The sequence below is a fragment of the Tachyglossus aculeatus genome, chromosome 14 (genome assembly GCF_015852505.1).
Source record: "Tachyglossus aculeatus isolate mTacAcu1 chromosome 14, mTacAcu1.pri, whole genome shotgun sequence".
In the NCBI taxonomy this organism is placed as follows: domain Eukaryota; kingdom Metazoa; phylum Chordata; class Mammalia; order Monotremata; family Tachyglossidae; genus Tachyglossus; species Tachyglossus aculeatus.
This window is the reverse complement of record NC_052079.1, coordinates 53,336,356-53,360,838: the sequence shown is the minus strand read 5'-3', so window position 1 is coordinate 53,360,838 and position 24,483 is coordinate 53,336,356. Positions and strand designations below refer to the sequence as shown.

The 24,483-nt window shown below is 48.9% G+C and overlaps 2 protein-coding genes across 2 annotated transcripts; one reads left to right on the top strand and one right to left on the bottom strand.

Moving 5' to 3' along the window:
- Window positions 1-2,333: 2,333 nt before the first annotated feature.
- Window positions 2,334-9,809, top strand: NDUFA6 (NADH:ubiquinone oxidoreductase subunit A6). The gene is made up of 3 exons (XM_038756354.1): window positions 2,334-2,560; window positions 6,887-7,002; window positions 9,602-9,809. The coding sequence occupies exons 1-3, from the start codon at window positions 2,356-2,358 to the stop codon at window positions 9,731-9,733; spliced, it is 453 nt and encodes a 150-aa protein (XP_038612282.1). The 5' UTR covers window positions 2,334-2,355; the 3' UTR covers window positions 9,734-9,809.
- A 5,277-nt stretch (window positions 9,810-15,086) lies between these two features.
- SMDT1 (single-pass membrane protein with aspartate rich tail 1) lies at window positions 15,087-22,979 on the bottom strand. The gene is made up of 3 exons (XM_038756740.1): window positions 22,788-22,979; window positions 17,457-17,597; window positions 15,087-15,342 (listed from the first exon to the last, which is right to left on the bottom strand). The coding sequence occupies exons 1-2, from the start codon at window positions 22,977-22,979 to the stop codon at window positions 17,460-17,462; spliced, it is 330 nt and encodes a 109-aa protein (XP_038612668.1). The 3' UTR covers window positions 15,087-15,342; window positions 17,457-17,459.
- Window positions 22,980-24,483: the final 1,504 nt, after the last annotated feature.

Here is a 24,483-nt window from a genome sequence, read left to right as displayed (position 1 = left end):
GGACTGGGGGGGTCATTCTCTGACTCTGCCCGGCAGCAAGGCGTCCTCTCCATTTGGGTCCGTGCGGGTGGCTGCCGGGACCAGGCGAAGCAGGGGTTTGGTTTGGGGAAAAGAAATATCAGAGTTTGGTTTTGGGAAAGGAAACTGCGAGTTTGGTTTGGGAGGGAGAGGGATCGGGGGCTCGTCTCAGTGCGGAAACAGGATTTGGAGTTTGGGGGGGAGAGAGACTGGGGTTTAGAGGGGGTTTGTTTTAAGGGGAGATGGGATTAGGAGTGGGGTTTGAGGGGAAGACGGTTCGATGGTTTGGTTTAGGGAAAGGATTGGGGGTTTGGTTTGGGACGCAGGAAGATTGGGGTGGGGGTAGATTGGGGACTTGGATGGGGGGAGACAGAATTGGTGGTTTGATCTGTGGGGAAGAAGGATCAGGGGTTTGGTTTGGGAGAAGGTGAGCTTGGGGGTGTGGTTTGGGAGGAGGTGAGCTTGGGGGTGTGGTTTGGAGGGAACACAGGCCCCTGCAGGGGAAGAGAGCTGAGTGACATGCCACTTGCCAACTGTGTGACTTTGGGCAAGAAACTTCACTTCTCTGGGCCTCAGTTCCCTCGGCTGTAAAATGGGGATGAAGACTGAGCCCCATGTGGGACAACCTGATCAGCTTGTATCCTCCCCAGCACTTAGAACAGCGCTTTGCACATAGTAAGCGCTTAACAAATACCATCATCAAATCAATCAATCAATCAATCAATCGTATTTATTGAGCACTTACTGTGTGCAGAGCACTGTACTAAGCACTTGGGAAGTCCAAGTTGGCAACATCTAGAGACAGTCCCTACCCAACAGTGGGCTCGCACTCTAAAAGGGGGAGACAGAGAACAAAACCAAACATGCTAACAAAATAAAATAAATAGAATAGATATGTACAAGCAAAATAAATAAATAAATAGAGTGATAAATATGTACAAACATATATACATATATACAGGTGCTTATTATTATTATTAAAATGGGGATGAAGACTGTGAGCACCCCGTGGGACAACCTGATCACCTTGTATCTACCCCAGCGCTTAGAACAGTGCTTGGTACACAGTGCGCGATTAACAAATCCATCATTATTATTTATTACTAGGCACATATTAAGCGCTTAACTAATGCCATCGTTACTATTGTGCTTCTAGCCTGTGAGCCCGCTGTTGGGTAGGGACCGTCTCTAGATGTTGCCAACTTGGACTTCCCAAGCGCTTAGTCCACTGCTCTCCACACGGGAAGCGCTCAATAAATACGATTGAATGAATGAATGAATATTGAGCGGCGTTGGTTCCCAGGGGCATGCGCAGTACACACCCCCATCAAGTCCTCTCAAGTCTGAGGTAAAGGGGTGACTGTCAATCAGAGCCGTAGTCCCGCCCAGAACCCCCCCTCGCCTCAGCCAATGGATGAGCTCCTCCCTCCTCACCTCGTGCAATGGATGAACGCCTCCCCCTCGCCTCAGCCAATGGATGAGCTCCTCCCCCCTCGCCTCAGCCAATGGATGAGCTCCTCCCCCTCCCCTCAGCCAATGGGTTAACTCCTCCCCCCTCGCCTCGGCCAATGAGTGAGCTCCTCCCCCCTCACCTCGGCCAATGGTTGAACTCCTCCCCCTCACCTCAGCCAATGGATGAGCTCCTCCCCCTCGCCTCAGCCAATGGATGAGCTCCTCCCCCCGGCCTCAGCCAATGGATGAGCCCCTCCCCCCTGGCCTCAGCCAATGGATGAACTCCTTCCCCTGGCCTCAGCCAATGGATGAGCTCCTCCCCTCCGCCAATGGATGAGCTCCTCCCTCCTCTCCTCAGCCAATGGATGAGCTCCTCCCTCCTCGCCTCAACCAATGGATGAACGTCTTCCCCTAGCCTCAGCCAATGAATGCACGATTCCCCCTCACCTCAGCCAATAGATGAGATCCTCCCCCTCCCCTCATGGTTGTACCCCCTCCCTCCTCGCCCCAGCCAATGGATGAACGCCTCCCCCTGGCCTCAGCCAATGGATGAGCCCCTCCCCCCTCGCCTCAGCCAATGGATGAACTCCTTCCCCTGGCCTCAGCCAATGGATGAGCTCCTCCCCTCCGCCAATGGATGAGCTCCTCCCTCCTCTCCTCAGCCAATGGATGAGCTCCTCCCTCCTCGCCTCAACCAATGGATGAACGTCTCCCTTTAGCCTCAGCCAATGAATACACGTTTCCCCCTCGCCTCAGCCAATAGATGAGCTCCTCCCCCTCCCCTCATGGTTGTACCCCTCCCTCCTCGCCTCAGCCAATGGATGAACGCCTCCGCCCTGGCCTCAGCCAATGGATGAGCTCCTGCCCCCTGGCCTCAGCCAATGGATGAACTTTACCCCGACCTCCCTCTCCCCACCGCAGCCGGCACTTGATGGCTTTACCAAGATGGCGGCGGGCGGGTTGCGGGGCGTTGCGGCGGCGGCCGCGGGCAGCACCTCAGTGAAGCCCATCTTCAGCCGGGACCTGAACGAGGCGAAGCGGCGGGTGCGGGAGCTGTACCGGGCCTGGTACCGGGAGATCCCCAACACCTGTAAGTGCCGCGGTTTGGGGCGCCGCCGAGCTCCGCCTCTCAAGGTCCCCTCCATCCCCAAAGGAAGGGCACCGGGGTCACGGGGACGGCGGGGGCACGGGGGACAGAGCCACGCCCACCATCGATCTCGCGAGACTTGGGGGGGATCGGAGCCTCGAAACTAGGCCTGCCCCCCCCTTCTCTAGATCTCGCGAGAGTTGGAAGCCGAAGCCCCAGAGCTGGGGCCCTCCTCGATCTCGCGAGTTTTGGGGGCCGGAGCCCCAGAGCCGCGTCTCTCCCCCCTTTCAATCTCGCGAGAGTTGAAGGCCGGAGCCCCAGAACCCTTAGAGGCAGCAATAATAATCAATCAGTTGTATTTATTGAGCGCTTCCTGTGTGCAGAGCACTGGACTAAGCGCTTGGGAAGTCCAAGTTGGCAACATCTAGAGACAATCCCTACCCAACAGCGGGCTCACAGTCTAGAAGGGGGAGACAGAGAACAAAACCAAACATACTAACAAAATAAAATAAATAGAATAGATATGTACAAGTAAAATAAATAGAGTAATAAATATGTACAAACATATATACATATACACAGGTGCTGTGGGGAATCAATCATGTTTATTGAGCGCTTCCTGTGTGCAGAGCACTGTACTAAGCGCTCGGGAAGTCCAAGCTGGCAACATCTAGAGACGGTCCCTACCCAACAGCGGGCTCGCAGTCTAGAAGGGGGAGACAGAGAACAAAACCAAACATACTAACAAAATAAAATGAATAGAATAGATATGTACAAGTAAAATAAATAAATAGAGTAATAAATACGTACAAACATATATACATATACACAGGTGCTGTGGGGAATCAATCAATCAATCAATCGTATTTATTGAACGCTTACTGTGTGCAGAGCACTGGACTGAGCGCTTGGGAAGTACAAGTCGGCAACACATAGAGACGGTCCCTACCCAACAGTGGGCTCACAGTCTAAAAGGGGGAGACAGAGAACAAAACCAAACATACTAACAAAATAAAATAAATAGAATAGATATGTACAAGTAAAATAAATAAATAAATAGAGTAATAAATATGTACAAACATATACATATATACAGGTGCTGTGGGGAATCAATCGTATTTATTGAGCGCTTACTGTGTGCAGAGCACTGTACTAAGCGCTTGGGAAGTCCAAGTTGGCAACAAAGAAAGATGGTCCCTACCCAACAGTGGGCTCACAGTCTAGAAGGGGGAGACAGAGAACAAAACCAAACATACTAACAAAATAAAATAAATAGAATAGATATGTACAAGTAAAATAAATACATAGAGTAATAAATATGTACAGACATATATACATATATACAGGTGCTGTGGGGAAGGGAAGGAGGTAAGATGGGGGGGATGATGAAGTGAAGTGACTTGCCCAGGGTCGCACAGTAGAAAAGTGGCAGAGCTGGGATCTTAAATGCTTAGTAACACTGAGCCCCCTCCCCATCCCCCCCCCCCCCTTACCTCCTTCCCCTCCCCACAGCACCTGGATATATGTATATATGTTTGTATGGATTTATTACTCTATTTTATTTGTGCATATTTATTCTATTTATTTTATTTTGTTAGTATGTTTTGTTCTCTGTCTCCCCCTTCTAGACTGTGAGCCCGCTGTTGGGTAGGGACCGTCTCTAGAGGTTGCCAACTTGGACTTCCCAAGCGCTTAGTCCAGTGCTCTGCACACAGTAAGCGCTCAATAAATACGACTGAATGAGATGAATGAATGAATTAGTACGGGCCAGGCACTGTACTAAGTGCTGGGATGGATACAAGCTAAGCAGGTTGGACACAGTCCCTGTCCCACAGGGGGCCCTCAGTCTTAATCTCCATTTTACAGGTGAGGGAACGGAGGCCCAGGAAAATCATCATCATCAATCGTATTTATTGAGCGCTTACTATGTGCAGAGCACTGTACTAAGCGCTTGGAAAATAATAATGGAAAATAATAATGGTGGTATTTGCTAAGCGTTTACTTTGTGCCAAGCACCGTTCCAAGCATTAGGATAGACACAAGGTAATCAGGTTGTCCCATGTGGGGCTCATAGTCTTACTCCCAATTTTACAGATGAGGGAACTGAGGCACAGAAGAGTGAAGTGACTTGCCCGGGATCACACAGCAGACAAGCAGTGGAGCTGGGATTAGAACCCAGGCCCTTCTTAAGCGCTTAGTACAGTGCTCTGCACACAGTAAGCGCTCAATAAATACGATTGATTCTCTGTGGACTTTGAGCCTGCTTTCTGCTTGGAGGAATTCTGGAATTGATTTATTGAGAACTCTACCGTGGTCTGAGCACTGCACAAATTACTAATAATAATAATAATAGTACTTAAGTGCTTACTATGTGACAAGCACTGTTCTAAGTGCTGGGGTACATATAAGAGAAGCAGCATGGCTCAGTGGAAAGAGCCCGGGCTTTGGAGTCAGAGGTCATGGGTTCAAATGCCGGCTCCGCCACTTGTCAGCTGTGTGACTTTGGGCAAGTTACTTCACTTCTCTGGGCCTCAGTTCCCTCATCTGTCAAATGGGGATGAAGACTGTGAGTCCCCCGTGGGACAACCTGATCACCTTGCATCCTCCCCAGCGCTTAGAACAGCGCTTAATAAATGCCATCATTATTATTATTATTATTCAAATTCCAGCTCTGCCACTTGTCAGCTGTGTGACTTTGGGCAAGTCATTTAACTTCTCTGTGCCTCGGTTCCCTCATCTGTAAAGTGGGGATTACGACTGTGAGTGAGCGCTTAACAAATGCCATTTCCAACTTGTACTTCCCAAGCGCTCAGTACAGTGCTCTGCACACAGTAAGTGCTCAATAAATCCCATTGAATGAATACAGGTTAATCAGGCTGGACGCAGTCCCTGTCCCATCTGGGGCTCACACTCTTAATCCCCATTTTACAGATGAGGTAACTGAGGCACAGAAAAGTGAAGTGACTGCTTTTAATTTTTTTTGCTGCATTTGTGAAGTGCTTATTAGGTGCCAGACACTGTATTAAGCAGTGGGGTAGTTACAAGTTAATCAAGTTGGACGTACTAATCCCGGCTCCGCCACTTGTCTGCTACGTGACCTTGAGCAAGTCTGCTACTCTATTCATTTTACTTGTACATATTTACTATTCTATTTATTTTGTTGATGCTGTGCATCTAGCTTTACTTCTGTTTATTCTGACGCCTTGACACCTGTCCACATGTTTCATTCTGTCGTCTGTCTCCCCCTTCTAGACTGTGAGCCCGTTGTCGGGTAGGGACCGTCTCTAGATGTTGCCATCTTGTACTGCCCGAGCACTTAGTACAGCGCTCTGCACACAGTAAGCGCTCAATAAATACGACTGAATGAATGAAGGAGACGCCACAGCAGGCAAGTGATGGAACTGGGATTAGAACCCAGGCCCTTATGGGGCCTGGGCTGTAGCCACTAAGCCACACTGCATCAGAGGCCAGAATGGACTTCGAGCCTGGCTTCCTGCCTGGAGGAATTCTGGAATTGATTTATTGAGGACCCTACTCTGGTCTGAGCGCTGCACTAATCACAGGAGACGCAATCATCATCATCAATCGTATTTATTGAGCGCTCACTATGTGCAGAGCACTGCACTAAGCGCTTGGGAAGTACAAATTGGCAACATATAGAGACAGTCCCTACCCAGCAGTGGGCTCACAGTCTAAAAGGGGGAGACAGAGAACAAAACCAAACATACTAACAAAATAAAATAAATAGAATAGATATGTACAAGTAAAATAAATAAATAAATCAATAGAGTAATAAATATGTACAAACATATATACAGGTGCTGTGGGGAAGGGAAGGGGGTAAGATGGGGGGGATGGAGAGGGGGACGAGGGGGAGAGGAAGGAAGGGGCTGAGTGTGGGAAGGCCTCCTGGAGGAGGTGAGCTCTCAGCAGGGCCTTGAAGGGAGGAAGAGAGCCAGCTTGGCGGATGGGCAGAGGGAGGCCATTCCAGGCCCGGGGGTCGATGGCGGGACAGGCGAGAATGAGGTACGGGGAGGAGATTAGCGGCGGAGGAGCGGAGGGTGCGGGCTGGGCTGGAGAAGGACAGAAGGGAGGTGAGGGAGGAGGGGGCCAGGGGATGGATGGACAGCCTGGAAGCCCAGGGGGAGGAGTTTCTGCCTGATGCGCAGATTGATTGGTAGCCACTGGAGATTTTTGAGGAGGGGAGTAATATGCCCAGAGCGTTTCTGGGCAAAGATAATCCCCGCTCATGTGTTGTAGACAACTGTGGGGCCCCGACGAAGGAGGTTTTAACCAGGCGGGCTGCTCAGGAAACCGTTGTCCTTCTAGTGCACCTGTTCCAGCTGGACATCTCCGTGAAGCAGGGGCGTGACAAGGTGCGGGAGATGTTCGTGAAAAACGCTCACGTCACCGACCCCAGAGCCATTGACCTGCTGGTCGTCAAGGTAGCCGAGCGGGCGGACTGTCCTGGGGGTGGACGGAGGGTGGGCGGGGCCCGTGGTGGCCTGCGACTCGCTCGTTATGTTCTATTTATTTTATTTTGCTCATCTGTTTTGTTCTCCGTCTCCCCCTTCTAGACTGTGAGCCCGCTGTTGGGTAGGGACCGTCTCTAGATGTTGCCGACTTGGACTTCCCAAGCGCTTAGTCCAGTGCTCTGCACACAGTAAGCGCTCAATAAATACGATTGATGACCTCTGACTCCAAAGCCCGAGCTCTTCCCACTGCGCCACGCTTCTTCTCTTCGATTTATTTGTACAGATTTATTACTCTATTTTACTTGTACATATTTACTATTCTATTTATTTTAATATGTGTTGTTTTGTTGTCCGTCTCCCCCTTCTAGACTGTGAGCCCGCTGTTGGGTAGGGACTGTCTCTGTATGTTACCAACTTGGACTTCCCAAGCGCTTAGTACAGTGCTCTGCACATAGTAAGCGCTTAACAAATACCGTCATTATTATTATTATTATATTTGATCACCTCTACGGGCTGGTGGGTGGACGCTCAGTGTTTCAAAGGAACAGTAGAGGGGGGAGAACTAGGTTTTGTTTTGTCGTCTGTCTCCCCCTTCTAGACTGTGAGCCCGCTGTTGGGTAGGGACTGTCTCTAGATGTTCATTCGATCGTATTTATTGGGCGCTTACTGTGTGCAGAGCACTGTACTAAGCCCTTGGGAAGTACAAGGCCATTCATTCATTCGATCGTATTTACTGAGTGCAGAGCACTGGACTAAGCGCTTGGGAAGTACAAGTTCATTCATTCAATTGATCGTATTTATTGAGCACTTACTGTGTGCAGAGCACTGGACTAAGCGCTTGGGAAGTACAAGTTCATTCATTCATTTGATCATATTTATTGAGCACTTACTGTGTGCAGAGCACTGGACTAAGCGCTTGGGAAGTACAAGTTCATTCATTCATTTGATCGTATTTATTGAGCACTTACTGTGTGCAGAGCACTGGACTAAGCGCTTGGGAAGTACAAGTTCATTCATTCATTTGATCGTATTTATTGCCGACTTGTACTTCCCGAGCGCTTAGTATAGTGCTCTGCACCCAGTAAGTGCTCAATAAATACGGTTGGTTGAGTGAATGAACAAATACCGTAGGGACCGTCTCTATATGTTGCCGACTTGTACTTCCCAAGCGCTTGGAACAGTGCTTTGCATACAGTAAGCGCTCAAGAAATACGATTGAATGAATGAACTAGGTCCTAAGGCTACTTAGACTTATTATTGTTGTTTACTATTAATAATAATAATAATATAGAACAGTGCTTAGCACATAGTAAGCGCTTAATAAACGCCATTATTATTATTAATAGTGATAGGCATTAAATGCCATCATGGAATAAGCCCTTCCTCTCCTCTTCTCCCACTCCCTCCTGCGCCACTTACTTGCTCCTTCATTCATCCTCCTTCCCATCCGCATAGCACATATATCTGTGATTTATTTATCTATTGATTTATATTAATGTCTGTCTCCCCCTCTAGACTGTGAGCTTGTTGTGGGCAGGCCCCAAAGCCACCGGGCTTTCTGCCTTATTCCCTTTCTCATCCCTTCTAAAATCCGCCCTCCGCTTACGTCCCCGGGCTCAAGCTGGAAAAGTCGGCACCCCTGCTCTCGGGTCACGGCAGCAGGGCCCCAAGGGGACATCCCAAGCGCTTAGTACAGTGCTCTGCACACAGTAAGCGCTCAATAATAATAATGGCATTTATTAAGTGCTTACCATGTGCAGAGCACTGTTCTAAGCGCTGGGGGGGATACAAGGTGATCAAGTTGTCCCACGTGGGGCTCACAGTCTTAATCCCCATTTTACAGATGAGGTAACTGAGGCTCAGAGAAGTGAAGTGACTTGCCCAAGGTCACACAGCAGACATGTGGCGGAGCCGGGATTCGAACTCATGACCTCTGACTCCAAAGCCCCTGCTCTTTCCAATGAGCCACGCTGCTTCTTACTGGGCGCTTACTATGTGCAGAGCGCCGGACTAAGCGCTTGGGAAGTACAGATGGGCAGAAGGCCTCCTGGAGGAGGTGGGCCTTCGGTAAGGCTTTGAAGGAGGGGAGAGTCATTGTCTGTTGGATAGTAAGTCATTCATACTTACTGGGTGCTTACTATGTGTATTTATTTTATTTGTACATACCTATTGTATTTATTTTATTTTGTTAGTATGTTTGGTTTTGTTCTCCGTCTCCCTGTTTTAGACTGTGAGCCCACTGTTGGGTACGGACTGTCTCTAGATGTTGCCAATTTGTACTTCCCAAGCGCTTAGTACAGTGCTCTGCACATAGTAAGCGCTCAATAAATACGATTGATGATGATGATGTGCAGAGCGCCGGACTAAGCGCTTGGGAAGTACAAATGGGCAGAAGGCCTCCTGGAGGAGGTGGGCCTTCAATAAGGCCTTGAAGGAGGGGAGAGTCATTGTCTGTTGGGTATTCAGTCAATAAATACGATTGATTGATTGATTGATTGACTTCCTCGGGCCCTCGCTTTAAACGCTTTCCTTCCTTCCCCCAACTCGGGCTCTCTTCCCGTTCGCGCAGGGGAAGATGGAACTGGAGGAGACCATCAAAGTGTGGAAGCAGCGGACGCACGTCATGCGCTTCTTCCATGAAACAGAAATGCCACGACCCAAGGACTTCCTGTCGAAATTCTATTCCGGTCATAATCCATGATTGGGGGGCCTCCCGGAAGTCGTCCTCGCCCCGTCCTCTTCTGCAAATAAACCTTGTCCGTTCGAAGCAGGCGGCATTCCCTGTCTCCGCTTCCCGCGCGGAACTCGGTCCTGGTCCCCCGCCCTCCCGGCGGTGGGGATCCTCTTCCTTGGACCCCTTCGTGTGAGTAGCAATCAACTGTATTTATATGTTGCCAATTTGTACTTCCCAAGCGCTTAATAGTGCTCTGCGCATAGTAAGCGCTCAATAAATACGATTGATGATGATGGAGTACTTATAATGATGGCATTTATTAAGCGCTTATTATGTGCCAAGCACCGTTCTAAGCTCTGAGGAGGTTACAAGGTGATCAGGCTGTCCCACGGGGGGCTCACAGTCTTCATCCCCATTTTACAGATGAGGTCACTGAGGCACAGAGAAGTTAAGGGGCTTGCCCAAAGTCACACAGCTGACAACTGGCAGAGCCGGGATTTGAACCCATGACCTCTGACTCCAAAGCCTGAGCTCTTTTCCATTGAGCCAAGCTGCTTCTTACTGTGTGCACAGCGCTGTACTAAAGTCTTGGGGGAGTACAGTATAACGGAGTTGGCAGACACGCTCCTTTGCCCACAGTGAGCTTACAGTCTAGAGGGGGGAGACAGATATTAATAAATTACGGATTAATAAGTTAAATAATAAATAAGTAAATAAATTATGGATGTGTAGGCCTGAGGGAGAGGTGAAGGAAGGGAGCAAATTCAAGGACTCGGGCTTAGAGGATGCTTGGCTTCCACTGGATTTTGGGGGCGGGGTGGGGGGGGAGACCATCCAATAGTATATAATAATCAATCAATCAATCAATCGTATTTATTGAGCGCTTACTATGTGCAGAGCACTGTACTAAGCGCTTGGGAAGTACAAATTGGCAACATATAGAAACAGTCCCTACCCAACAGTGGGCTCACAGTCTAAAAGGGGGAGACAGAGAACAGAACAGAGAACAGAACCAAACATTATATAATAATAATGATGGTATTTGTTAAGCGCTTACTATGTGCAGAGCACTGTACTAAGCGCTTGGGAAGTCATCATCATCATCAATCGTATTTATTGAGCGCTTACTGTGTGCAGAGCACTGTACTAAGCGGTTGGGAAGTCCAAGTTGGTAACATATAGAGACGGTCCCTCCCCAACAGCGGGCTCACAGTCTAGAAGGGGGAGACGGACAACAAAACAACACATATTAACAAAATAAAATCAATAGAATAGTAAATATGTACAAGTAAAATAGAGTAATAAATCTGTACAAATGAAGAGAAGAGAAGCAGCGTGGTGCAGTGGAAAGAGCTCGGGCTTTGGAGTCAGAGGTCATGGGTTCAAATCCCAGCCCCACCAATTGTCAGCTGTGTGACTTCGGGCAAGTCACTTCACTTTTCTGGGCCTCAGTGACTGCATCTGTAAAATGGGGATTAAGACTGTGAGCACCACCATGGGACAACCTAATCACCTTGTCACCTTCCCGGCGCTTAGTACAGTGCTTTGCCTACCAAATGCCATCATTATTATTATTCCAGTCTCAATCCGCATTTCTGGATGGGGTCACAGGCCCAGAGAAGAGAATAATAATAATGATAATAAGGACCCTAATGTGTGGTGGGGCTCAGGAGAACACCGGAATTAAGGCTTTAATGCCATAATTCTGGAGCGGCCTGTCAACTCCCACGGATGAAGGAAGGCAGCAGTCGGATGGATTCATTCAGTCGTATTTATTGAGCGCTTACTGTGTGCAGGGCACTGTACTAAGCGCTTGGGAAGTCCAAGTGGGCAACATATAGAGACGGTCCCTACCCAACAGTGGGCTCACAGTCTAGAAGGGGGATCAAAACCACGGCCTGAAGCAGATGGGCCGGTAGCTCCCAAGATGGGGCGCAGGTTCTGGCAAAATAAGCTTAATAAAGGGCAGTCAATCAAGGGCCTTTAGTGAGCATTTACTGATGGCAGAGCACTGTACTGAGCGTTGGGACTTCTAGACTGTGAGCGCGTTGTTGGGTAGGGACCGTCTCTATATGTTGCCAACTTGTACTTCCCAAGCGCTTAGTACAGTGCTCTGCACACAGTAAGCGCTCAATAAATACAATTGATTGATTGATAAGGACCGTCTCTATAGGTTGCCGACTTGTATTTGAGAAACAGCGTGGCTCAGTGGAAAAGAGCCCAGGCTTTGGAGTCAGAGGTCCTGGGTCCGAATCCCGGCTCCGCCAATTGTCAGCTGTGTGACTTTGGGCAAGTCGCTTAACATCTCTGGGCCTCAGTTACCTCATCTGTAAAATGGGGATTAAGGCTGTGAACCCCACGTGGGACAACCTGATCACTTTGTAACTTCCCCGGCGCTTAGAACAGTGCTTTGCATATAGCAAGCGCTTAATAAATACCATCATTATTATTATTACTATGTGCAAAGCACTGTTCTAAGTACTGGGGGGGCTACAGAGTGATCAGGTTGTCTCACAGTCAATCCCCATTTTACAGCTGAGGGAACTGAGGCCCAGAGAAGGTAAGCGACTTGCCCAAAGTCACACAGCTGACAATTGGCGGAGCCTGGATTCGAACCCATGACCACTGGCTCCAAAGCCCATGCTCTTTCCACTGGGCCACGCTGCTTCTCTACTGTGTTGTCCGCTCCCAAGCACTTAGTAACGGTGCTCTGCACACAGTGGGCGCTCAATAAATACTACTGACTGCTAGCCGTCCTGCTCTCAAACTTAATGGCAGCAAACTGAGTTCTTTTGATTGGGGGAGATAAAGTTTTTGTCTACTTTGCACCTTGGCCACAGAGGCAGATGTCTAATTACTAACAGAGTGCTTAGTCCAGTGCTCTGCACACAGTAAGCGCTCAATAAATACGACTGACTCAATCAATCGTATTTACTGAGCGCTTACTGTGTGCAGAGCACTGGACTAAGCGCTTGGGAAGTCCAAGTTGGCAACATCTAGAGACGGTCCCTACCCAACAGTGGGCTCACAGTCTAGAAGGGGGCGACAGATTAAAAAACCAAACATATTAACAAAATAAAATAAATAGAATAGATGTGTACAAGTAAAATAAACTGAACGAATGAACTTCAGGGTGTAAACCATCCCCTTGCTGTTTTCCGCCCAACGATTCTTATATCTTACCCTGGACCGGACCGGAGGAACAATCTTCTTGTGAGTAAGACATGGCAGGGAACATATCTGCTAATTCTTCTGTTGTAGAAGGAGTAATAATAATAATAATGGTATCTGTTCAGCGCTTACTATGTGTCAAGCACCGCTCTAAGCGCAGGGGTAGCGTGGCTCAGTGGAAAGAGCCCGGGCTTTGGAGTCGGAGGTCATGAGTTCAAATCCCAGCTCTGCGACTTGGGGCAAGTCACTTAACTTCTCTGGGCCTCAGTTCCCTCATCTGTAAAATGGGGATTAAGACTGTGAGCCCCCCCCGTGGGACAACCTGATCACCTTGTAACCTCCCCAGCGTTTAGAACAGTGCTCTGCACATAGTAAGCGCTTAATAAATGCCATCATCATCAAGGGTAGATACAAGCTAATCAGGTTGGACACAGTCCCTGTCCCACATGGGGCTCACAGTCTCAATCCCCATTTTACAGATGAGGGAACTGAGGCCCAGAAAAGTGAAATGGCTTACCCAAGGTGTCACAGCAAACCAGTATTCTCCCAAGCGCTCAGTACAGTGCTCTGCACATAGTAAGCACTTAATAAATGCCATCATCATCATCATCATCAGGGGTAGATACAAGCTAATCAGGTTGGACACAGTCCCTGTCCCACATGGGGCTCACAGTCTCAATCCCCATTTTACAGATGAGGGAACTGAGGCCCAGAAGAGTGAAATGGCTTACCCAAGGTCTCACAGCAAACCAGTATTCTCCCAAGCACTTAGTACAGTGCTGTGCACACAGTAAGTGCTCAATAAATGCCATCATCATCATCATCATCATCATCAGGGGTAGATACAAGCTAATCGGGTTGGACACAGTCCCTTGTCCCACATGGGGCTCACAGTCTCAATTCCCATTTTACAGATCAGGGAACAGGCCCAGAAAAGTGAAATGACTTACCCAAGGTCTCACAGCAAACCAGTATTCTCCCAAGCGCTTAGTACAGTGCTCTGCACACCGTAAGCGCTCAATAAATGCCATCATCATCAGGGGTAGATACAAGCTAATCAGGTTGGACACAGTCCCTGTCCCACATGGGGCTCACAGTCTCAATCCCCATTTTACAGATGAGGGAACTGAGGCCCAGAAGAGTGAAATGGCTTACCCAAGGTCTCACAGCAAACCAGTATTCTCCCAAGCGCTTAGTACAGTGCTCTGCACACAGTAAGCGCTCAAAAAATGCCATCATCATCAGGGGTAGATACAAGCTAATCAGGTTAGACACAGTCCCTGTCCCACATGGGGCTCACAGTCTCAATCCCCGTTTTACAGATGAGGGAACAGGCCCAGAAAAGTGAAATGGCTTACCCAAGGTCTCACAGCAAAATAGTATTCTCCCAAGCGCTTAGTACAGTGCTCTGCACACAGTAAGCGCTCAATAAATACGATTGAATGAATGAGCAGTGCTCTGCACAAAAGCGCTCAATCAATAGCATGGATTGATTGAGCGATAGGACCTGGGGGGGTGGGGGGGAGGGCGCTACGTTACACTTTATCCGGTTGGGAAGAAAGCCCAGGGAAGGAAAGAAGCGGGATGCTGGGTCCCAGGATGCCTCTGGAACAAGGACTAGAGCAGGCTGGGGTTCTGGTACCTCGGGGGATTTCATTCATTCATTCACTCAATCGTATTTATTGAGCGCTTACTGTATGCAGAGCACTGTACTAAGCGCTTGGGAAGTCCAAGTTGGCAACATCTAGAGACGGCCCCTACCCATCAGCGGGCTCGCAGTCTAGAAGGGGGAGACAGAGAACAAAACATATTAACAAAATGAAATAAATACAAATAAAATAGAGTAATAAATACGTACAAATATATATGCATACATACAGGTGCTGTGGGGAGGGGAAGGAGGTAAGGCGGGGGGGATGGGGAGGGGGCTGAGTGTGGGAAGGCCTCCTGGAGGAGGTGAGCTCTCAGGAGGGCTTTGAAGGGAGGAAGAGAGCTAGTTTGGAGGATGGGCAGAGGGAGGGCATTCCGGGAGAGGGGGAGGACGTGGGCCAGGGGTCGACGGCGGGACAGGCGAGAACGAGGCCTAACGGGGAGGAGATTAGCAGGGGCAGAGGAGCGGAGGGTGCGGGCTGGGCTGGAGAAGGACAGAAGGGAGGTGAGGGAGGAGGGGGCGAGGGGATGGATGGATGGACAGCCTGGAAGCCCAGGGTGAGGAGTTTTTGCCTGATTTATTATCATCAGACCGCGGGTTCGGACGACAGACGTGTCCCGGCCAGAGGTCAAACGACCCCCAGGGCTAACAAAGGGGTCCGTGTGGCCGTTGGCGGGCCGCCGGTCCAGGGCTCACGGAGCTCTCGGAGGTCTGGAAGGTCAGCTCCGATCTCTCGCTAGGACGGAGGGAAGCAGTGACCGCATCCACGCCGCCCGCTTGTTGGCTTGTCTCCCTTCTGCTCTTCCAAAGAGCTCTGGAACAAAGCAACACAAAAATTACTTGGGGGTAGACAGCCTTCTCCCCTCCCGCCACCCCTGTGAAATAATCATCACGGCATTAATTGGTCCGTCGTACTGAGCCCTTACTGTGTGCACAGCATTGTCCTAAGCGCTTGGGAGAGTACGATACTATCAATCAATCAATCATATTTATTGAGCGCTTACTGTGTGCAGAGCACTGGACTAAGCGCTTGGGAAGCACAAGTTGGCAACATATAGAGACAGTCCCGACCCAACAGTGGGCTCACAGTCTAGAAGGGGGAGACAGACAACAAAACATACTAACAAAATAAAATAGAATAAATATGTACAAGTAAAATAGAGTAATAAATATGTACAATAAACAAAACACAGTCCCTGCCCACAACGAGCTTACACACTAGAATGGGGGAGACAGACATTAATACAAATAATAATAATGTTGGTATTTGTTAAATGCTTACTATGTGCCAAGCACTGTTCTAAGCGCTGGGAGGACACAAGGTAATCAAGGTTGTCCCATGTGGGGCTCACAGTCTTAATCCCCACTTTATTCATTCATTCATTCAATCGTATTTATTGAGCGCTTACTGTGTGCAGAGCACTGGACTAAGCGCTTGGGAAGCACAGCAACATATAGAGACGGTCCCTACCCAACAGCGGGCTCACAGGCTAGAAGGGGGAGACGGAGAACAAAACAAAACATATTAACAAAATAAATAGAATAAATATGTACAAATGAAATAAATAGAGTAACAAATACATACAAACATATATCCAGGTGCTGTGGGGAGGGGAAGGAGGTAAGGCGGAGGGGGAGGAGGGGGAGAGGAAGGAGGGGGCTCAGTCTGGGAAGGCTTGGGGGGTTGCGTAAACAGCATTCATTCATTCATTCATTCAATCGTATTTACTGAGCGCTTACTGTGTGCAAAGCACTGGCCTAAGCGCTTGGGAAGTACAAGTTGGCAACATCTAGAGACGGTCCCTACCCAACATTGGTCTCACAGTCTAGAAGGGGGAGACAGAGAACGAAACAAAACATATTAACAAAATAAAATAAATAGAATAGATACGTACAAGTAAAATAAATAGAGTAATAAATACGTACAAACATATATCCAGGTGCTGTGGGGAGGGGAAGGAGGTAGGGCGGGGGAGAGGAAGGAGGGGGCTCAGTCTGGGAAGGCTCGGGGGGCCGCGTAAATAGCATGCCAGAGTCATTTTACAGATGAGGAAACTGAGGCACAGAGAAGTGAAGTCATTCATTCAATCGTATTGAGCGCTTACTGTGTGCAGAGCACTGTACTAAGCGCTTGGGAAGTCTAAGTTAGCAACATATAGAGACGGTCCCTACCCAACAGCGGGCTCACAGCCTAGAAGGGGGAGACAGACAACAAAACGGAACATATTAACAAAATAAAATAAACAGTCCCACAGCTGACAGTTGTCGGAGCCGGGATTAGAACCCATGACCTCTGACTCCCAAGACCGTGCTCTTTCCACTGAGCCAGGCTGCTCTGCACCCGGGAAGCGCTCAATAAATAGGATTGATTGACTGGCTGACTGAAGTGCGGTTGGCCGGGGGGTGGGAGGGAGATAGCACCAGCTCCCTGGCTCTCCGCACGGCCACCCCTTGGTCACCTCAAACCCAAAAAGAGTCACCCACCACCTCCTCCTGACGGCCAGGAAGCCCTCCCGGGCTTGCTCTTGCTCTGTACTGGACTCCCCGCCAGCTAGGGCAAAGATCAGGGGCCACACCCGCCCTCCAAGTGCCCAGAAACCAAGTGTTGACCGGCCCCGCCACGGATGCTCTTGGAGTTACTCCTCCTCCCTCGCCCCAAAGAGAAGCAGCGTGGCTCAGTGGAAAAACCCCGGGCTTTGGAGTCAGAGGTCGGGGGTTCGAATCCCGGCTCCACCACAAGTCTGCTGTGTGACCTTGGGCAAGTCACTTCACTTCTCTGAGCCTCCGTTCCCTCATCTGTAAAAGTGGGGATGAAGACCGTGAGCCCCACGTGGGACAACTTGATCACATTGTATCCCCCCGCTTGGCACACAGTAAGCGCTTAACAAATGCCATTATGATTATTATTATTAAATTCTCAAACCTTACCGGTTAATCGTCGTCGTCGTCATCCTCGGGGACGAAAATGTCGTGTTCCTCGAGCAGGGCGGCGAAGTTCTTACTAATGAGCGTCCCAACATAGAGGAAAGGGATCACGATGGAGAACACCCGCAGGAGGCCGAAGGACATCTGCGGAGTTTTAAAAATCAATCGGTGGAATTAATCATTCATTCATTCAATTCATTCCCTCGTCCCCCTCTCCATCCCCCTCATCTTACCTCCTTCCCTTCCCCACAGCACCTGTATATACGTATATATGTTTGTACATATTTATTACTCTGTTTATTTTACTTGTACATATCTATTCTATTTATTTTATTTTGTTAGTATGTTTGGTTTTGTTCTCGGTCTCCCCCTTTTAGACTGGGAGCCCACTGGCGGGTAGGGACCGTCTCAAGATGTTGCCAACCTGGACTTCCCAAGTGCTTAGTCCGGTGCTCTGCACCCAGTAAGCGCTCAATAAATATGATTGATTGATTGATTCAATCGTATTTATTGAGCGCTTACTGGGTGCAGAGCACCGGACTAAGCGCTTGGGAAGTACAAGTTGAGGGAATTGAGGCTTGGGGGGGGGATACAAGGCGATCAGGTTGTCCCACGTGGTGCGCAACACTGTACTGAGCTCTTGGGAGAGTACGCCACAACAGAATTAGCAGACACGTTCCCTGCCCGTGACGAATTTACAGTCCGGACACAGAAAATACAGTCTAAAAGACAGAAAATAAAGGTCTGATCTCCCTGAACCTCCGGCACGGGCCCGTCTGCCAGGGCTGAAACGATCCACCTTGGGAAATCTCACGGAGAATCCCGTATCCAGCTACGGTGGTCTCACTCGAGCAGCGTGGCTCAGTGAAAAGAACCCCGGGCTTGGGAGTCAGAGGTCATGGGTTCGAATCCTTGCTCTGCCACTTGTTAGCTGCGTGACCTTGGGCAAGCCACTTAACTTCTCTGTGCCTCAGTTCCCTCATCTGTAAAAATGGGGATTAAGACTGAGCCCTAGGTAGGACCACCTGATCACCTTGTATCCCCCCCCCCAGCGCTTAGAACAGTGCTTTGCACATAGTAAGCGCTTAACAAACACCAACATTATTATTATTGTTATTATTCCCACCGCTGGCACCAGAGAGGTCACTCCTTACAGGGTTACTTTCTGGAATGGAGAAGCAGCGTGGCTCAGTGGCAAGAGCCCCGGCTTGGGAGTCGGAGGTCATCATCATCAATCGTATTTATTGAGCGCTTACTGTGTGCAGAGCACTGTACTAAGCGCTTGGGAAGTACAAATTGGCAACATCTAGAGACGGTCCCTGCCCAACAGTGGGCTCACAGTCTAAAAGGGGGAGACAGAGAACAAAACCAAACATACTAACAAAATAAATAGAATAGATATGTACAAGTAAAATAAATAGAGTAAATAGAGTAATAAATATGTACAATTTTATGACAATTTTATGACAATATGTAGGTCATGGGTTCCGATCCCGGCTCCGCCACTTGTCAGCTGGGTGACCTTGGGCAAGTCACTTCGCTTCTCTGGGCCTCCGTTACCTCGTCGGTATAATGAGGATTAAGACTGTGAGCCCCTCGTGGGACAATCTGATAACCTTGTATCTCCCCCAGTGCTTAGAACAGTGCTCGGCACATAGTAAATGCTTAACAAATACCATCATATTATTATTATTATTATTTGGATCCCTGCAAGGCCTTACACATTGAACCTACTTCCTTAGTCCGGCTTCCAATTTATGGCCCAAATCCAAGGCCCCCATCCTCAGGGTCTGCCTGGATAAAGACTATGGGAACCGAGCCCTGGCATTACTAATTCTGCCCCATGACAACATTTTTTGACAAGGGAATGGGGGAAAAGACACTGACCCTCCTCCCCCAGACCTATGTTAATTAATAAAAAAATGGATATATTTATTGATAGCTTACTCTGAGCTGAGTATCTTACTAAGCATAATTAATCAATCAATGGACATACTTATTGATAGCTTACTCTGAGCCGAATATCTTACTAAGCATTTGGGAGAGTACAATTCATTCATTCATTCACTCAATCGTATTTATTGAGCGCTTACTGTGTGCAGAGCACTGGACTAAGCGCTTGGGAAGTCCAAGTTGGCAACATCGAGAGACGGTCCCTACCCAACAGCGGGCTCACAGTCTAGAAGGGGGAGACAGACGACAAAACAAAACATATTAACAAAATAAAATAAATAGAATATGTACCAATAAAATAACATAGAGTATAAAATACTCTATAGAGTATAAAATAGAGTATAGAATATTCTCTAGAGTATACTCATAGAGTATGAAATAAAATAGAGTAATAAATACATACAAACGTATATACAGCGGAAATATATATGTATATATATGTGTATATATATATACAGCTCTTTCTCAGTGGAAAGAGCATGGGCTTTGGAGTCAGAGGTCATGGGTTCAAATCCCGGCTCTGCCGCTTGTCAGCTGTGTGACTTTGGGCAAGTCATTTAACTTCTCTGGGCCTCAGTTACCTCATTGGTAAAATGGGGATTGACTGTGAGCCCCACATGGGACAACCTGATCACCCTGTCTTCTCCTCAGCACTTAGAACAGTGCTTTGCACATAGTAAGCGCTTAAGAAATACCAAAATTATTATTATTATATACATATATACAGGTGCTGTGGGGAGGGGAAGGAGGTAAGGGGGGATGGGGAGGGGGCGATATCTGCCCTCGAGGATCTTAAAATCTGGCAATTAGGGAATTGGGGGCAGAAGGTTGGGATTCTCTGGCCGCAATTCCGGGGGTCGGGCCCTTTATGGTCCTCCTTGGATATGGTATATATTGAACGCTTACTGTGTGCAGAGCACTGTACCAAGCGCTTGGGAGAGTACAATATACCAATAGTCCCTGCACCCAGGATCCCGCCTCCCCTTTCCCAGAGACACTCCATCCCCTCTAGCCCGGCTCCTCGGTGTCTGATCTGCCTCTATTCATTCATTCAATCGTATTTATTCAATCAATCATTTTTCATTCAATCGTAGAGCTCACCTCCTCCAGGAGGCCTTCCCAGATTGAGCCCCCTCCTTCCTCTCCCCCTCGTCCCCCTCTCCATCCCCCCATCTTACCTCCTTCCCTTCCCCACAGCACCTGTATATATGTATATATGTTTGTACATATTTTTTTACTCTATTTATTTTATTTGTACATATCTATTCTATTTATTTTATTTTGTTAGTATGTTTGGTTTTGTTCTCTGTCTCCCCCTTTTAGACTGTGAGCCCACTGTTGGGTAGGGACTGTCTCTATATGTTGCCAATTTGTACTTCCCAAGCGCTTAGTACAGTGCTCTGCATATAGTAAGCGCTCAATAAATACGATTGATGATGATGATGATTTATTAAGCGCTTACTGTGTGCACAGCACTGTATGAAGCGCTTGGGAGAGTACAAATCGGCAACATATAGAGGACGGCCCCTACCCAACAATGGGCTCACAGTCAAGATATGAAGCCCTTGGGAGAGTAGACATCGGCAACATATAGAGGACAGTCCTTACCCAACAACAGGCTCACAGTCTAGTCTACTCCGGCTCTTAGTACAGTGGTCAGCACATACTAAGCGCTTAACAAATGCCATTAAAATACCATCTGGTCGTGGGTTCTAATCCCGGCTCCACCCCTTGTCTGCTCTGTGACCTCTGGCAGGTCGTTTGACTTCTCTGTGCCTTAGTTACCTCATCCGTAAAATGGGGATTGAGACGGTGAGCCCCACGTTGGACCAGGGCAATGGTAAGCGCTTAACAAATACCATAATGATCAAGCACTTACTACAGTGCTTGAAGCAGCAGCGTGGCTCAGTGGAAAGAGCCCGGGCTTGGGAGTCAGAGGTCATGGGTTCTAATCCCGGCTCCGCCGCTTGTCAGCTGGGTGATTTTGGGCAAGTCACTTCACTTCTCTGGGCCTCAGTTCCCTCATTTGGAAAATGGGGATTAAGACTGTGAGTCCCGCATTGGACAACATGATCACCTTGTATCCTCCCCAGTGCTTAGAACAGTGCCGGGCACATAGTAAGCGCTTAACATCATCATCATCAATCGTATGTATTGAGCGCTTACTGTGTGCAGAGCACTGTACTAAGCGCTTGGGAAGTCCAAGTTGGCAACATATAGAGACGGTCCCTACCCGACAGTGGGCTCACAGTCTAAAAGGGGGAGACAGACAACAAAACCAAACATACTAACAAAATAAAATAGAATAGATATGTACAAATAAAATAAATAAATAAATAAATAGAGTAATAAATCTGTACAACCCTATATCCATATATACAGGTGCTGTGGGGAAGGGAAGGAGGTAAGAAGGGGGGGATGGAGAGGGGGACGAGGGGGAGAGGAAGGAAGGGGCTCAGTCTGGGAAGGCCTCCTTTATTATTATTATTCTCTGGGCCTCAGTTCCCTCATCTGGAAAATGGGGATGAGGACTGTGCGCCCCACGTGGGACAAACTGGTCACCTTGTATCTACCCCAGCGCTTAGAACAGTGCTTATCACATAGTAAGCGATTAACAAATACCATCACCATTATTAGATAATGGTATGGGAAAAAGCATTGCTCAGTGGAAAGAGCCCGGGCTTGGGAGTCAGAGGCCATGGGTTCTAATCCCGACCCTGTCAAACAAGCGCTTAGTACAGTGCTCTGCACATAGTAAGCGCTCAGTATTCATTCAATCGTATTTATTGAGCGCTTACTGTGTGCAGAGCACTGGACTAAGCGCTTGGGAAGTGCAAGTTGGCAACATATAGAGAGGGTCCCTATCCAACAGCGGGCTCAGTAAATACGATTAAATGAATGAATGAATCAGAGCCCGCAGCCCCCGCCCCCCTGGGTCAATGGTTGTGATTGGCTGCCGGCCCTGTCAATCAGACCCCCCCTCCCGGGCCCCCCGACAATGGCTGTGATTGGCTGCCGGTCCTGTCAATCAGAGCCCGCCCCGATGGATTTAATTGGCTGCCGGCCCTATCAAACAGCTCCCGCGGCCCCCACCCACTTCGGGACAATAGCCGTGATTGGCTGCCGGCCCTCTCAATCAGAGCCCGCCCCATGGCTGTGACTGGCTGCCGGCCCTGCCAATCAGAGCCCGCGGCCCCCGCCCCTCGGGGCAAAAGCTGTGATTGGCTGCCGGCCCTGTTAATCAGACCCCCCAAGGCCCCCGCCCCCGGGACAATGGCTGTGATTGGCTGCCGGCGCTCTCAATCACAGCCCGCCCACCCCCGCCCGTATGGCTGTGATTGGCTGCCGGCCCTGTCATTCAGAGCCCGCCCCCATACTCACTTTGACTGGTTTGGGTAAAATGGCGCCGCTTTGGGTGACGATCAGCGTCCGCGAAGGGCCCCGGGCCGGTGCCGGGCCGCTCCGGGCGGTTCCCCGCGCCGCCCCTCCGCCTCCCAGCCTCAGCCCGTTCCCAGGGGGCCCGGACAGGGCGGGGGCGGCGGCCATCAGCCAGCGGCACGCTCCCGCCGCCATCTTGCGGCCTCTACTCGGCGCTCTGAGGCGATTGGCTGCGCCCGAGGCGAGCCCGCCGCCGGAAGATCTCGCGAGAGCAGGGACGCGGCCGGGAGCCCGGCAACCTGAAGAGGGCGGGGACGTCGCGGGGCCTGTGACGTCATCACGCCGCGCGGCGCTGTGTCATTGCGGCCCCTCCACTTCCGGCCCTCGAAAAAGTCATTCATTCAATCATTCATTCATTCATTCAATCGTATTTATTGAGCGCTTACTGTGTGCAGAGCACTGTACTAAGCGCTTGGGAAGTCCAAGTTGGCAACATCTAGAGACGGTCCCTACCAACAGTGGGCTCACAGTCTAGAAGGGGGAGACAGACGACAAAACATATTAGCAAAATAAAATAAATAGTATAAATATTCATTCATTCAGTCGTATTTATGGAGTGCTTACTGTGTGCAGAGCACTGGACTAAGCGCTTGGGAAGGACAAGCTGGCAACATCTAGAGATGGTCCCTACCCAACAAAGGGCTCACAGTCTAGAAGGGGGAGACAGATGACAAAACAAAACATATTAGCAAAATAAAATAAATAGAATAAATATTCATTCAATCGTATTTATTGAGCGCTCACTGTGTGCCGAGCACTGTACTAAGCGCTTGGGAAGTCCAAGTTGGCAACATATAGAGACGGTCCCCACCCAACAGTGGGCTCACAGTCTAGAAATATGTACAAATATAAGAATAAGAATAATAATAATGGCATTCATTAAGCGCTTACTATGTGCAAAGCACTGTTCTAAGCGCTGAGGGGGAATACAAGGTGATCAGGTTGCCCCACGGGGGGCTCACAGTCTTAATCCCCATTTTCCAACTGAGGTAACTGAGGCCCAGAGAAGTGAAGTGACTTTGCCCAAAGTCACCCAGCTGACAGTTGGTGGAGTCAGAATTTGAACCCATGACCTCGGACTCCAAAGCCCGGGCTCTCACCACCGAGCCACGCTGCTTCTCACAACACAACACCACTGAGTTTAAAATAAACAGAGTTTATTTTAACAGAGTTAAAATCAATAGGGTAATAAATACGTACAAACATATATACAGGTGCTGCGGGGAGGGGAAAAGGGGGGGGGGCTCAGTCTGGGAAGGCTCAGGCAATAAACTGTATTTATTTTGTTTGCGGAAACAAAAAAGTTTTCCCCAAGTTGCCTGCCTACACCATCAATCAATCAATCAATCAATCGTATTTATTGAGCACTTACTGTGTGCAGAGCACTGTACTAAGCGCTTGGGAAGTACAAATTGGCAACATATAGAGACAGTCCCTACCCAACAGTGGGCTCACAGTCTAAAAGGGGGAGACAGAGAACAAAACCAAACATACTAACAAAATAAAATAAATAGAATAGATATGTACAAGTAAAATAAATAAATAAATAGAGTAATAAATATAAATAAATATGTACAAACATATATCAACTTCAAAGCACTCCATCACCTTTCCCCCTTCTACCTTACCTTGCCCTTGG